Source organism: Carex rostrata, chromosome 18, assembly GCF_964058835.1.
Source record: "Carex rostrata chromosome 18, lpCarRost1.2, whole genome shotgun sequence".
Lineage (NCBI taxonomy): Eukaryota > Viridiplantae > Streptophyta > Magnoliopsida > Poales > Cyperaceae > Carex > Carex rostrata.
Window position 1 is genome coordinate 1,423,889 of NC_135935.1, and position 16,144 is coordinate 1,440,032.

The following is a 16,144-nucleotide window of genomic DNA, read 5'->3' on the forward strand; positions in this document are numbered from 1 at the left end:
AGAAGTTGCTACGTTAAAAAAAAAAAAACACGTAAAAAAAAATTGTAAAACGTTTTTAAAACGTTATGTAACGTTTTTCACTGTAAAACTTGATAAAAATGACGATTTTATGAAGGCTGGATTCAATTAAAACGTCATAACATTTTATACACTAAATTATGCATTTTATACACTATTTCCTGCGTTTTTCACTAGCTGAATCGTTATAACGATTTACCAAAACGTTATAACATTTTATCCGACAATGTGAGAGTCTATTTAGCAAAATTCATGTTGTCTCTCCTTCTTTCTCTCCATCATTTCCCCCTTCTCTTGTGTGTTCCGTCCAGAAGAAAGAAAAAGAGAGAGAGACCCTCTTCTCCCTCTAAAATACATCAAAACAAGTGAGAAATTGAAGTAAGGGATTGGAAATCGGTTGAATATCTCTTCCTAGTCACCATCTAGCTCTCCCATTGGTAAGTCCTTCTTCTCTTCTCTTCTCTCAAAATCTGAGTTCATCTCCATTGCTAGGGTTTTTACTCAAATTCGAAATTATTGTGTAAATGGTGAGTAATCTAACTCCATTGACCTTTCATGTTGTTGATTTGGTAATCTTTTTCTCAATTTCATCTCAATCTCGATTTTCTATTCTAGGGTTTGGTCCAAATTCGAAAATTGGAGAAGAATTGTGATTAATCTAGTCTAAACAATAATTAGAGGTGTTAATTGGTAAGATTCCTTTCTCTCTTGCCAAATCTGAAATTATTTTGGTTTCTAATTGATTTAGGGCTAGTATCTTGGATAAATCGTTGGGTTACCTCTCAAACCCTATATATGTACAACCATCCAAATTGGTATGAAAACTTAATTAGTAAGATGAGAAATGATTAAACGGGTATTCTTGCAAAATGTTGCATAATTAGAATTGTGTATGGTTTAGAGGACCCAAACGTAAACGGTGTGAATTTTATAGGTGTGAGTAATAAAGAGAAATGACAAGGGTGTATGGATTTCGTTAAGAAAAGTATAAAGCAACTCATATAACTCAAGTAAGGGTATCAATCGTCGAGCAATGATTAAAATCAAGTATATATATAATATAGGTGTAGGCTCGGTTGAGCAAGACGTTGCGGGACCATTCGAGACGTCCGAAAGATAAGCGCGATATACGCTCGTCGTAAACAGGTGCGGGATTCTTGGACTTGTTTGATACTTTATTTTCAGAAATTAAATTCTCTTTTTCGATTGTCATGTTGAATGCTTGTTTGTTGCATACTTTGGAATTCATGTTGTAAGTTGATTGTTGCATAGATGTAATTGTGTGAATTGTTGCATAACCCAATCTGGTTAAAATCGAATGGTGTGACATGGTTGAATTGCATATTGGTATGGTTGTCATTTTGATTGTTCTTTTATGATATGATTTGGCTTCGATAAGGTGACAGTGACCTATCCGTTGACCTATTAAGAATTTGTCAGGCCGACCTGTATAGGTGGCTGGATAAGGTGACGCTGCCGACTTATGCGTTGACCTATTATGAATTTGCCAGGCCGACCTGTATAGGTGGCTGGATAAGGTGACGCTGCTGACTTATGCGTTGACCTGTTATGAATTTGCCAGACCGACCTGTATAGGTGGCTGGATAAGGTGACGCTGCTGACTTATGCGTTGACCTGTTATGAATTTGCAAGGCTGACCCGTATGGGTGGCTTTGATATATTTTCTTGAAATTTGCAAAGTTGACATGTATAGGTAACTTTGATTCCATGTGAATGCATTTGTCGAGTTGAGCTGTATAGTTGACTTGGAACCAGACCTTAGGAAATGGTTAAGCCAAACAGCTACAGATGGGTGTCAGATAAAGGGTCCAGCTCGGTGGGCCATCTGTAGGTGTCAGTAACCCTACAGATGTGGGTTTGATAAAGGGTCCAGCTCGAAAGAACATCTGTAGTTGTTACAAGCCCTAATGAGTCGAGTTAAGCTAACTACGTGTTTATTTTGAAATTCATCTTGGAAATTCTGTAAACTGTGATTCGGTTTATTATTTGTTGTCGAGCATATGCATTCTTTTTTATTATGAATATGTATTTATTTGAATTGCTATTGAATGAGTTTCATTTTTGAATATGGAGTTTGATTGCAAGTCCAATAATCTAACTGTGGCAAATTCGCACTGAGAATTTATTCTCACCCCCACCCTTCGGGTTATTTTACAGGTTCTGGTGCGACTGATTTCGAGGAGGCACGCAAGTAGTAGGCCTTTGGTAGTATACCCTTATATGACCTAGATATATATGTTTTGTTGTATAGCTTTAGGGTAGGCCTTATGGTTAGTATCCGGACGAGATACTTTTGATGTATTATACTCGGACAACACTGTGTACTCCGATTTATATCTATAAATTCTGTTTTATATTATTTGGTTGTGAATGTTTGAATGTAAAATTGAATTGCCTTGTAAGTATACACGAAGTTGTATGCTTACGGCGGGGTACTGTCGGATCCCGTGGCCGCGGGGTGTGACAGAAGTCCTAGGATACGTCACAGGACAACTAATTGGAAGAAGTCAAATTAATTATGTGCTGTAATTTTGCTTTGACTTGAAAATTTTCAAGTTGCTAGTTATTTATTAAGTTGCTAGTTATTTATTTTGTGAGTTTGGATTGGTCATAGATATCATGTCACCAATGATATCCAATAAAATAAATATTACAATTTTTTTTGTGGTTTGGTTTTAATCAGCCGATTTTTTTATTTATATCCAAAAAATAAATAAAATTTTAAAAATATACAAATCCCGATTGAAATTCGAAAACTACCCAAACCGGTTATCCAATAACCGGAAATATCCATTCTTTCCGATCCTCCAATTCCCAGAATTTGAGAATTGGACCGATTAATGGTTAACCGGAAAGAGGGGAATTTCCGGTTGTTGGTTAATCGGTTTATGTGTCTGGTTAATGGTGCACCGGATTTGTGAATTTTGCTTTCAAGAGTCAAAGTGAATAAGTTCAGACACTATTCAAAGTTAAACATGGATTCACATTTCTAAACTTGTCTTTTAAACATAGAGAAACAAACAAAAAAAAATAAAACTCGTCTTTTCAACTACTGGCCATCCATAATTTTGTTTCAAAAAAAATAAAATATATATATATATATATGAGATGGGCTATGGTGCATTGCAATGCATAGGCCATGGTGTGCATTGGACCATAAATCACCGATTCAAAGTCCAAATGACCGATCCAAACCGTTCATCTTGTTCTCCATATTAATATGTGCTTGGAGACCAAATTTTATATTTTTTGGAATTTTTTTACTATTTATTAAGCCACTTTGAAAATCGCTGATCCAACGGTGGCTTCTGATTTTACTGTTCCAAACAGTCACCGTTGGATCAGTGATTTTCAAAGTGGCTTAATAAATAGTAAAAAAATTCCAAAAAATATAAAATTTGGTCTCCAAGCACATATTAATATGGAGAACAAGATGAACGGTTTGGATCGGTCATTTGGACTTTGAATCGGTGATTTATGGTCCAATGCACACCATGGCCTATGCATTGCAATGCACCATAGCCCATCTCTCTCTCTCTCTCTATATATATATATATATATATATATATGAAGTAGATAACTTGTATTGCACTAAGTAAAACGAGGCGTGTCCTTAGAAGTCCTAGGATACGTCACATGACAACTAATTGGAAGAAGTCAAATTAATTATGTGCTGTAATTATGCTTTGACTTGAAAATTTTCAAGTTGCTAGTTATTTATTTTGTGAGTTTGGATTGGTCATAGATATCATGTCACTAATGATATCCAATAAAATAAATATTACAGTCTTTTTTGTGGTTTGGTTTTAATCAGCCGATTTTTTTATTTATATCCAAAAAATAAATAAAATTTTAAAAATATACAAATCCCGATTGAAATTCGAAAACTACCCAAACCAGTTATCCAATAACCGGAAATATCCATTCTTTTCGATCCTCCAATTTCCAGAATTTGAGAATTGGACCGGTTAATGGTTAACCGGAAAGAGGGGAATTTCCGGTTGTTGGTTAACCGGTTTATGTGTCCGGTTAATGGTGCACCGGATTTGTGGATTTTGCTTTTTTATTAAATAAAAAAAACAAGAAATTTCTATTTTTTTTATTTTTTGTATTAAAATATTAAAAATGTTGAGTATTTCTTTGAAAATAGATGGAATACAATATAATTTGATTTACTAGAAAGACTACAACAAATAATCCGGATCAATATTTTTAAGGCCGGATTTTTCGTGGCTGTAAGAAAAATTAATATATTTCTTTATGTGTTATTGGAAAAAAATAAAAATGTTTAGATTTTGAGTTATTGATCCCGGTTCAAAAGTCACTTCTAGGTAATTCAGAAAATATTGTGATATTTCTAGTACATTTAATTTATAAAAAGTTGTATCTATTTTGATAATTCTTTTTGAAAAACAATCATTAAATAAATTAAAGTTTTTGTTTTTTTTCAAAAATAAATACAACTTTTTATAAATTAAATGTACTAGAATAATCACAATATTTTCTGGATTACCTAAAAGTGACTTTTGAACCGAGATCAATAACTCAGAATCTAAACATTTTTATTTTTTTTCCAATAACAAATAAAGAAATATATTAATTTTTCTTACAGCCGCGAAAAATTCGGCCTGAAAAATATTGATATGGATTATTTGTTGCAGTCTTTCTAGTAAATCAAATTATATTGTATTTCATCTATTTTCAAAGAAATATACTCAACATTTCTAATATTTTAATACAAAAAATAAAAAAAATTAGAAATTTCTTGTTTTTTTTTAAAAAAAAAAATCCACAAATCCGGTGCACCATTAACCGGACACATAAACCGGTTAACCAACAACTGGAAATTCCCCTCTTTCAAGTTAACCATTAACCGGTCCAATTCTCAAATTCCGGGAATTGGAGGACCGGAAAGAATAGATATTTCCGGTTATTGGATAACCGGTTTGGATAGTTTTCTTATTTCAGTCGAGATTTGGATATTTTTAAAATTTTATTTATATTTTGGATATAAATAAAAAAATCGGTTTAATCAGTATAAACATTTCTTCTAAGATTTTCGTGAGAAATTTTACCAAAATTGCTGTAATATTGAAATTATTTTGCTTTGTTATATTGCTATCTTGTTATAATATTTTTGACGGGATGCAATTTTTTGTTGCTGAATTTCAAAGCACTAATTAAGTTCTTTGAGTCACGTTATGGCCTTGGTATGGAATCAAGTGTTTTTTATTTTTTCCGTTTAAAGGAACAAGATTTGAGAATTTCATAATTCTCTTCTATTCTAAATTTATAGCGTCTATTTTCTCTAAAAATTATAACATCTCTTATATTTTTCGGAATTTGAACTTATTATTTATAATTAAACGACGGAGTTACCAACCATTTCTACTGTACATCTTTTTTTCCTTTTTTTTTTTCTACAATCCTATCTATACATATAGAGTTTTAATTAAACAGTTTGAATATGTACAGCTGTATAAGCCTTAATTATACAAAGCTTAAATATAGAATTTTCTTTTGTTGGTTATGTCTATCCAGATTACAATTCTATATTCATTACCTATTTAGTTAGACATAATTTATTATTAATCTCATGAAAGAGACTTCATTGCTACAACTTGTTGTGCGTCTTCATTACAATTTATTGCCAATTGAAATTGAACAGCTAAAAATTGGCAATTAGATTAATAGTGCTAGCTTGAATTGTAATTATATATAAAATGTCATATTCATTTTACTAAACAATCACTACAAATATTATTTCTTCATAATTAAATAATGGATAGTTCTAACGTACATTCAACTTCAATGTTTAAAAAAATTTATATCTTGAAAAATATTGTTCCGATTAAGACTGTTTAATTTTTAGAGCACTCTTTATTAAATTTGGATCAATTTAAAATTTGACTGGTCATACTCATTCATCATAAAATCATTAAAAATTTATTGTAATTTTTTAAATTTGTTTGATGAGAGAATAAACGACTTTCCGGGTACAGTAGGCGGGTACATGTAGACAGGTATGAGTAGGAGGGCGGGTACGAGTTTGGGGGGAAATAAATTTGAATTTAAAAAAAAAACATTTTTTTTAATTTGAATTTCTAGGTACGGGTAGGCGGGTACAAGCGGGTAGGGGGATTCGATCCGAGCGGGTTCGGGCGGGGTGTTCGATGGGTAGGCGGTCCGGTCCGAGCGGGTACTGGTTAGGCAGGTCCAGGTTATCACGGATTTTTTTTTTCAAAAAACCGGTTTGGCCTGTTTTAACCCCCATCCGGGTTACCCGTGTACTCGTTTCAAACCCGGGCACGAGTCCGATCTAGTCAGATACGGGTCACGGATGGACCGGTTCGGGTTCGACCCCCGAGGTAATTTCAATGCACTAGACTATGCTCCAGACGGGGGTAGTGGAGGGGAGGGGAAGGGAAGCAGAGTGAAAAATCCAAAAATTATCTGCTCCAGAAAAAATATTAAGAAGGGAGAGAACAGTCGGAGGGTGATTGTCTTACTCTATAGCAGCGAAAATCGTACCCTCCGAATTGGGGTGTAGCCGAAGGAAAAGAGGGCCCACCGAATCATTTTCGAATTTATCCTTTCTCCTGCCGATTTAGTTCTCTTTCGTTTTCCTTTGAAGAAGTAGCCCAGACTTTCCAAAAGCAAACGAGTAGCTCTTCCTTGGTGATCTCCGCTGATTTTTTTAAAAAATATAATTACTCTAAATTAATTCAAGGGAACAAGCCCTGCATTGTTTGATTTTCGAAAAATAGCCTCCACCGATCCTACGGATCGGTGGACCAAAAAAACACTTTCTACATCGGTCCTAGGGACCGGTGGAGCCTGTTTTGTGGCTGCCACACCAGTTACACGGAGGACCACACCAGAAGACCCCTGCACCGATCCTGTGGATCGGTGGAGCTTCAAAAATTCCTTCACCGGCCCTGTGAATCAGTGTAGGTTTAGCTTTATCATCCCGCACCCTTCTTCTTCTTTTCCCAACCTCCATTATTCTTTCTTCTTTCTTTCATTATTTCGTTTTTTTCAAATTCAGTAGAGTTGTCATATGAACAGATCGCCACCACCATTGTACTTAGCATCGTCTTCTGATTATTATTGTGAGTTTTTTTTACTCATATGTTTATATTTAGTGTTGTAAAATTGAAAAATATCTAGAGTTAATTTAGTGTTTGATTTTTGTTCAACAAAATGTCACTGCTATTGATCAATGTGTTCCAAAGCACTTTAACAGGTGTTGGTTATGACATAGGGGCTGCATTTACCTTTATCGTATCTGATTTTACCAGTTTTTCTATTATAAGACAACAAATATACGTTGGACTTGAATTGCTTCCGAGTCGAGACAAATTGACAATCAGGGTACGTATGAACACAGCACAGTCCGGATTGTACCATTTCTCACTATTTTGGATAGAAAATAAGGAAACTTGGGATGTCATTAAACAAACTGCAGCTCAAGTGGCTGGATTTAAGGTTATAGAATTGGTAGCTGAGGCGCACCAGGGTAGAAACCAAATCAGTTATGATCCGTGTCCAGATAGTTTGCCTGGAGGTAGTAACACACCGTCGGTTCAGACCGGCTTTCATCCTGACTCGAGTAGTGTACCTGTACCCACCTACACACCTCCGGTTCTGGCCAGTAATGACCCTTGTGAGCAATCAGATCAAGACACAGAATCTGATAGAAGTTCTTTTGATGATGACGATTCGGCTGAAGAATAGGACACATATATGGACGAAATGGAGGTTGAAATGAACGACCGAGAAATATTGAAGGATTGGCACAAGTCGATCCCATTCCTCAATCGAGGACTTAAGCATCCATGTTCCTCATTCCACGATGAATTGCCAATGCCATATGCAGATCGTGCATTTTTTGCGAACCCCCCCAGGTTAGATGAAAAATTTGCTGAAGGTCAAATGTTTGAATCCAAAGACAAACTAATATCAGAACTTGCTGATTTTCACCTACCAAGAAACACAGAGTTAGACGTGCCAAACAGCAACAAAACTAAGTATAGAGTTAAATGTAAATCTTCTAAATGCAAATGGAAATTGTATGCAATTGTAGTACCAACAGGTGCATGGACAATTTCTACCAACCCGTTTATTCACACATGTTTTAGAAGTGCTAAAAGGTTAGATAGTCATCAAATGACTGCTAAAGTAATTGCTGATGTTATTAAACCGGCTTTGAAAGATGATCTGGAGTTAAGTATTAAAATGGTCAAGCATCTGGTTAAAGTTCAATTTGGGACAGTAGTGTCCTCGTATAACAAGTTGTGGAGAGATAGGGAACTTGCAATTGCGGACTTGTTTGGGAGTTGGGAGAAGTCTTACGAGGTGCTGCTATCATTTTTGGGTGCCATCGAAGCGTCTAATCCAGGTACACAGTACCTACTAGAGCATGAACCATCAACCAAGTTTAATATCAATATTTCCAACCGGGTTGCATGGGCATTTGGGCCATGCATTGAAGCATGGCCTCATCTTCGACCCGTTATTAGTGTTGATGCCGGGTTTTTATCCGGAAGATACAAGGGTAAACTTTTTATGGCTTGTGCTTACGATGCAGAGCAACAACTCTTGCCACTTGCATTTGCAATTTGTGAAAAATAGTTTATAGAAAATTGGGGTTCGTTTATGAATTGGTTGCATACCAATGTTGTTGGGCCAGGAAAAATATGTGTTATTTCGGACTAGCACCTTGGTATACGAGGGGGTGTTTGAGGCTCCTAATCTGGGATGGTGTGAGGAAAAAGGTGAAGCTGTCCACCGATTGTGCTCACAGTATATTTATGAAAATATTTGGAAAAAAATACCCTAAAAAGTGGATCAAAACGGTATTCAAGAAATATGTTGCGAAGAAAAAATCTTGAGATTTGAATAGGGGATGGATATGATTAAGCAAAGAGATGCAGCCGTACATGACTACATTATGAAATTTGGTAAACGGCTCTGCAACTCTGATGAGCCTTTGGCTCTGCATAAGTGGACACAAGTGCATGATGGATTCCTCAATCGATGTGGTATAATGACAAGTAATGGCTTTGAGGTACTAAACAGTGTATTTAGGATTGCCGGGCAACTACCTGTGTGTGCAATTGTTGATAAGACCTTCTACAAGTGCGTCGACTGATTTGTAAATAAGCGAGAGGCTGCGATTGGATGGGAGACAACGGGATTGGATTTTTCGTTGAACATTACACTGCTTTTACATCGTTGTAATGAGAAAGCAAGGAGACAATATAAGACCGATGTATTATGACCATAACAACTATGAGGTTATTGATACAAATGGACTTCTCGAGACAGTAAGTCAATAATTCGATAAATCTAATTATTTATTTTCACGTAATACATTTGATGTAAAATATTATTTTTAAATTGAAGGGTATTCGGGGCGAAGTAAAGTACGATGTTACCTTCCCTCCAGAAGGTATGCCTACATGTGTGTGTCGGAGATCTCAATTAACAGGAATCCCATGTAACCATGTTATTGCAGTTTGCTTCTTGAGGAGGCTAAATCCAAACGACTATGTTAGCCCATATTACAGCTTACAAAATTATATAAAAACTTGATCTGGTCATTTCAATGGATTTGGAAATAAACGGGATTGACCATTGTGGGATGGGCCATAAGGCCAGATCCGGATAAAGTAAATAAGGGTAGGAGAAAACACAAGCGAAGAATAATGACTATGGACAAAATGGAGGCCCCTGCCACGAGGCGAAATGCTCGACAACATAATCAAGGGTCAACTACAGCAAGACATTCAGGTATAATAATTTAAAAATTCAAAAGACAATTCGTTTGCATAATTACCATTTTATTTGAACTAAGTTGTACTCATTTTGTAACAGGTGCATCGACTCGATAAACTCGTAGAATTTAGAAATTTCTAAGTTTACAAATTATATTTTATCATGTTATGACATGCATTAATGTATCTTATTTAGACATTTTTATTGTATTCTAAAAATTTATGTTGACATTTTATTGTATTTTTAGGGATGTATCTTGTTTAGATATTTTATTGTATCATGTTATGACATGTATTTTTAGGGATGTATCTTATTAACTTGATTATTGTTGTGTTATTAATCAAGAAGTTATGTTTCAGTGGTACATACATGAATTTCAAATATGATTCAAACAAGCATAATTTAAACAACACATTTAGTCATGCTACAAACATTCAAATAAGCATAATTTAAAGGATAATTAAAGTTAGTCTAATTAAAGTTACAATAGTCCATTTAACATGATTTAAAGCCAATCTAACATTAACCTTATATTAATGGATCCAATCTAATTACTCTTCAGGTACCTCTGTAAAAGAAATTTAAAAGGTATCATGCATTGATCAATAAATAATGGATCCAATCAAAAAATTAAAAGGTATCATGCTTAATAGAGGCACTTACTCAGTCGAAACATGTTAATTCCTTCGTCGGCGCACACACGGTGGTCCAAGGGCTCCAGTCCCGGGAGTGTATGGCATTGTAGGATGCCTTATACGGTCTCCAATAGGTTGATCCCAGTAGGATGGAGCATAATCTGCTGTAAGATTTCTCGAATCTGCAGTGGATGGAGCATAAACTGTAAGAAGTGAATCTGAAGTGGATGGTCTCATCATACTAAAGCCTCCCGCTAGTTCATCGATCATGAACTGAGAAATCTGTCCATGCTGTGTGTCGTTCATGAAGTTGTCCCACGTCAGGGGAGGCTCTGAAGTTGAAGGACGATGATAATCCTGATCAGAGATATCATCATTCAAATTAATCAAGTCCAAGTCCATAGGGATCCCAGCACTGTCGAGTATGCCTCGGAAGATGTGAATCTGATCAATATCCTCCATAATGGCACGGGCATTCTCGAGCATCAGCTTGCCATATGCCATTTGTCCCGGGGTCTTCACCATATCTATTGCCTGGATAGTGAATTGCATCTCTCGAGAAATCTGCATAACACATTTCGAACTGTGACATATTGCACATTAATATTGAAAAATCTAATTTGATTGAAAAAAATAAATAATGTACGAACCACATGAGAATGCCTATGACCATGAGGAACGTATGCCATTGTTACAACATCTCCTGTCCGCGGGGGAGGCTGACGTCGTACAGCTTCCGGATTGTTATCTAATAGATACACTGATCTCATACCACAAGCGTTGAACCAATGCATGTACATATGATGCCTCCCCATGTCATATGGTCTCCACTCTCTAATTAGTATTGCAGGCTTCTCGATGAACTCACTATGAGTAATCTTCCAACAACCATCCCTTGTTGAATTGCCATCGTGATACCACGTCTCTCGTAAATAACTGATCTCATCCCATGGTGTAGGAGGAGGAGGCGGGATCTCTTAGTACTTACCAAACTGGCGCATGACCCTATCCGCATGCTAATACTCTACCATCTAAAAATGGATCACGTAACCGCAGCTCATCCAATACCTCTTTTGTCGTCGGACATGTCGAGGTAACTGATCATAGTAATCAATGTATGGTTGCCAATTAACTATCTCATCAGCTAGTCTGTCGAAGCTATCTCTATACGTGGCTGTACCACCTGTCAAAAACATATAAATTTTAAAAAATAATTATAAATCTATCAAATTTATCTCGAATTATAAATCTTTTTACCTAAGTGAGGGTTGTGTGACCACAAATGAAAAGTAGTCCACTTCACACCGAAAGCATTCCTCGTATCCTCATCGGCACCACCGAAGGGAGGTGGCTCGTCCCGGGGAATAGGCCGACCAATAGTAAATCGAGTCCATGACCAAATCTGTAACAATAACATCGGACCCGCTATCGTGTCTACTCCCGCATGGCAAGCACGCGACAACTCTCGATAGAGATGTGCGAGTACAACACCTCCCCAATTGTATTCTCGTGGAGTCTCTAGATCATTGATGAATTGTAAGTACATCGCAGGGACTCCATCCACACTATAATCTGGAAACATAACCGACCCGAATAAATCCATACAAAAACCTCGGGTGTACTGTGCAACTGTCTCATCATTGTGCCAAGCTTCTAAGGGTAAACTAAATTTGGCCCGTAACCATCTCAGTCTAAGCGTATAAGCAGAGACGGACAATCGTTCTTTTGATGTGTTAGGATGATAAATCCTATATTTATATGGCATTGTCTGATAGAGGTTATCGTAAAAAAGAGCCGGATTAGCCCCTAGATCATACTTTAAGTATGAGTTCCAATCAGTATCGCTGGTGCCAGTAATCGGGTCACTTGCAAATTAAAAGAATTATACAATCAACAATTCACCTTTAATAAATAGTTAATTAAATTAACCGATAAACAACTTTAATTAGTTAATTACCCTTAATCGGTAAGCCCCGTAGATATGCAACATCTTTCAACGTCACTGTCATCTCACCGACAGGTAGATGAAATGTATTGGTCTCCGGCCTCCACCTCTCAACCAGAGCACTAATCAAATGCGGATCAATCTTGCAATCATTAAGGCGAGGAATTTGATACAACCCTAACCTCTTCAGAGCATTGTCCATCCGACTGTTGTAATCAATACTAGTGTGATGTAATTTACCTGCAATGAAGCGGTGGGCTGCCAAAAAGAATTAAAACATTATAAACCCTTATCAACCCTTCAAATATTTCATATAATATTTATTTGTAACAAATAATTAATAAATATAATCAAAATTACCACATCATGAACTTCCCATGCCCTGTGGTTCCGTGGTGCTAATTTCAACAACTCCGGATAATCCGGATTATCCATTGACTCTGTTAGAAAATTTGATAAATAAATATTTTTGCAACTGTTGAGAGCCATCACACATAATTATAAACAAACATTTTTTCAAGCATATGGCTACAATAATCAAAATTTATGTAAACAACATATCATCTAATTTTGATTTTAATAATAAACTTCATGAATACTTAATTACACAAATTTATACTACATATTACTAATTTTACACATTTATAATTTTATCTAATTTTAAACTTCATGAGAGTCATCACACATTTATCTAATTTTACATAAATTATAATACATATTACTAAAAAGTTACATTATACTACATGAACACTTAATTACACAAATTTATAATACATACACTAAATTACACTAAATTAACATCAAATAAACTCTAAATTAACACTACATTATACTAAATTAACAACAAATCAACTCTAAATTAATACTACAATACCAATAAATTACTAAATATACTCCAAATCAACACTAGATTACACCAAATACTAATTTAACACTACATTTGACAAAAACAATCTAAATTTACTAAACAAACTAAATTAAATTAGCTATTCAATTTAATTCGGTTAAAATAAAAAATTATACCAAGAGAAATATTTACCTTGTCAAAATTGTAGATCTGAAGAGTTTCTAAATCTCTTAGACGATCTAGAAATTTTAGAACAATTGGATGGAGAAATGATATATATATTGAGAGGATAAAAGAAAAAGATGAAAAAAAAAATTTATGGTTCAGTTTTTGAAGGAAGAACAACAATGGAGGAAAGGGAGAGACACCCGCGTCGGGCGAAATTTACATATGGACTCTACACCGGTCCTAGGGACCGGTGGAGGTGTAAAAAAGATCTTCTGTGGCGAGGGAATGGTGTGGTAGAAAACAGGCCCCACTGGTCCCTAGGACCGGTGTAGAAAGTTTTTTTTTTGCTCCACCGATCCTAGGACCCTTGAATTAATTTAAAATATTTCTATTTAAAAAAAAAAAAAATTCGATCTCCACTAGTGGTGGTGCTCTTCTCCCTCTAGGTCAAACTGTCTCTATTGGTGATGCTTTCACTTTTGGCTAAGTCTCTCTATCTTTCTGAATTATTATTTTTGATTGAAAATTGTATTTGAACCGGAACAAAATAATTATTTGGTCAAGCAGTATTGTATTTCCAAGATAATTATTTATTTATTTATTTCTCACATAACACATGCGAAAATTTTGATTAAATGAAGGAAAAAATAAATTCTCGCTATTATATAATGGGTGATAGTTTAATTTGGTTCATGTGCAGCACTATCATTAATGTTTAATAAAGCTGCATTATCATCATATAATTTCTCAAGTGCTAATGTTATTACTCTCCTTTAGGTACTACTAATGTTTATAAACATCATCAAATGTATTGGGTCTATTTGGTACATGTATTTGGTAACACTGACACGATGTTGAATTTTGATTTATTAACGAGCCCCCACCCCCCCCCCCACTTCCATCACTTTCTATTTACTCCAGGATAGTGTTGGTAAAAACCCATGGGGGCTCAATCCGGACCGGTCTGCCCGTGCCCATGTCCGTGCCACGGGTATTAAACGGGCTAGACTTTTTTGGAAAAAAAACCCGTGAGAACCCGAACCCCCATACCCTTGAACCCATACCTGTGAGTTCGTGCCCGTGAACCTGTGTACCCGTGCCCATGTCCTCAACCGTATACCCGTGTACCCGTGCCCTTGACCCGTACCCATTTACCCATACCGGTTTTTTTTTTTTTCAAATTTCAAATCTCCTTCTCCCAAATTTCATTCCCCCCAAATTTCAATTTTAATATTATGTCAATTATTAGTTGACTAATTAAAATATCAATTTCTACCAATTTCAAAATATAGGAAAAAAATTATATGGAATAAGTTAAAGACTTATAAATTGAAATTGAAATTGTGACATGTATAAATTTTAATTATTTGTGACATGTATAAATTGAAATTGAATTTATAGATGTAATAAGTATTTGTGAAAATATTTAGTTCAAAAATTATTGAGTTCAAAAACAAATATAATTACTTATATTTCAAATGGAGAGTGAACAAATAAATCCGAATTTTTATACGTTATAAAAATAGGTTATAACCTATTTTTAACAAATATAATTAATTATATTAAATAAATATAATTAATTATATTTGTTAAACAAATATAATTACCATGTCAAATGAATTTTAATAAGTATGAATTTGGATTTATAATTTATTGGTTTTCAAAGAAAAAAAAACAGAAAAAAATAGAAAAAAAGAAAAAAAAACCGGGCACGGACCGGACCAGACCGCCCTGCCCTCGAACCCGTGACGGGCACGGGTATTAAACGGGCAGGGCGTGATTTTTGAAAAAAAAAACCCGTGCGCCCGTGCCCATTGTACCCTTGTGCCTGTGATGTCCGTGCCCGTGTATATCCGTGTCCGTGCCCGGACCGTTTGCAAAACACTACTCCATGATGACCTAAACGAGATCTATTTTTTTATTTTTCTATTGTTCTATACCTATACCAAGTTAACCGAGTTTTCTAAAAATACCCAAAGTTATTAATATTTAATTATAAATAATCAAAAGTTTGAAAAAATTATATTTTTACTCAAACCGTAAGGAAATTTTACGGTTTGAATTAAAAATTCAAACCGTAAGATTTCCTTACGGTTTGGATTTTTTTTTTTTTTTTTTTTTTTTTGAAAACAGAAATTTTTTTTTGTATTAAAATATTAGAAATATTGAATATATTTCTTTGAAAATAGATAGAATACAATATAATTTGATTTATTAGAAAGACTGCAACAAATAACCCGGATCAATATTTTTCAGATCGGATTTTTCGCGGCTGTAAGAAATATTAATATATTTCTTTATGTGTTATTGGAAAAAAATAAAAATAATTAGATTATGAGTTATTGATCCCGGTTCAAAAGTCACTTCTAGGTAATCCAGAAAATATTGTGACCTTTCTAATACATTTAATTTATAAAAAGTTATATCTATTTTGAGAATTCTTTTTGAAAAACAATAATTAAATAAATTAAAGTTTTTGACTTTTTTCAAAAATAGATACAACTTTTTATAAATTAAATGTACTAGAAGGATCACAATATTTTCTGAATTACCTAGAAGTGACTTTTGAACCGGGATCAATAACTCAGAATCTAATTATTTTTATTTTTTTCCAATAACACATAAAGAAATATATTAATTTTTCTTACAGCCGCGAAAAATCCGATCTGAAAAATATTGATCTGGGTTATTTGTTGCAGTCTTTCTAATAAATCAAATTATATTGTATTC

At 34.7% G+C, this 16,144-nt stretch overlaps 1 protein-coding gene and 1 long non-coding RNA gene across 2 annotated transcripts; both read left to right on the forward strand.

Annotated features, from left to right (window-relative positions):
- Positions 1-7,794: 7,794 nt before the first annotated feature.
- LOC144569767 (uncharacterized) lies at positions 7,795-8,673 on the forward strand. The gene has a single exon (XM_078320240.1). The coding sequence runs from the start codon at positions 7,795-7,797 to the stop codon at positions 8,671-8,673; it is 879 nt and encodes a 292-aa protein (XP_078176366.1).
- Positions 8,674-9,239: 566 nt separating this feature from the next.
- Positions 9,240-10,102, forward strand: LOC144569728 (uncharacterized). Its single transcript, XR_013516141.1, has 3 exons — positions 9,240-9,368; positions 9,448-9,834; positions 9,919-10,102. It is a non-coding gene; the product is annotated as an uncharacterized LOC144569728 (long non-coding RNA).
- Positions 10,103-16,144: the final 6,042 nt, after the last annotated feature.

Bases quoted from the DNA above. Each gene is read 5' to 3' on its own strand.
- LOC144569767 (XM_078320240.1), top strand. From the start codon at position 7,795: ATGGAGGTTGAAATGAACGACCGAGAAATATTGAAGGATTGGCACAAG.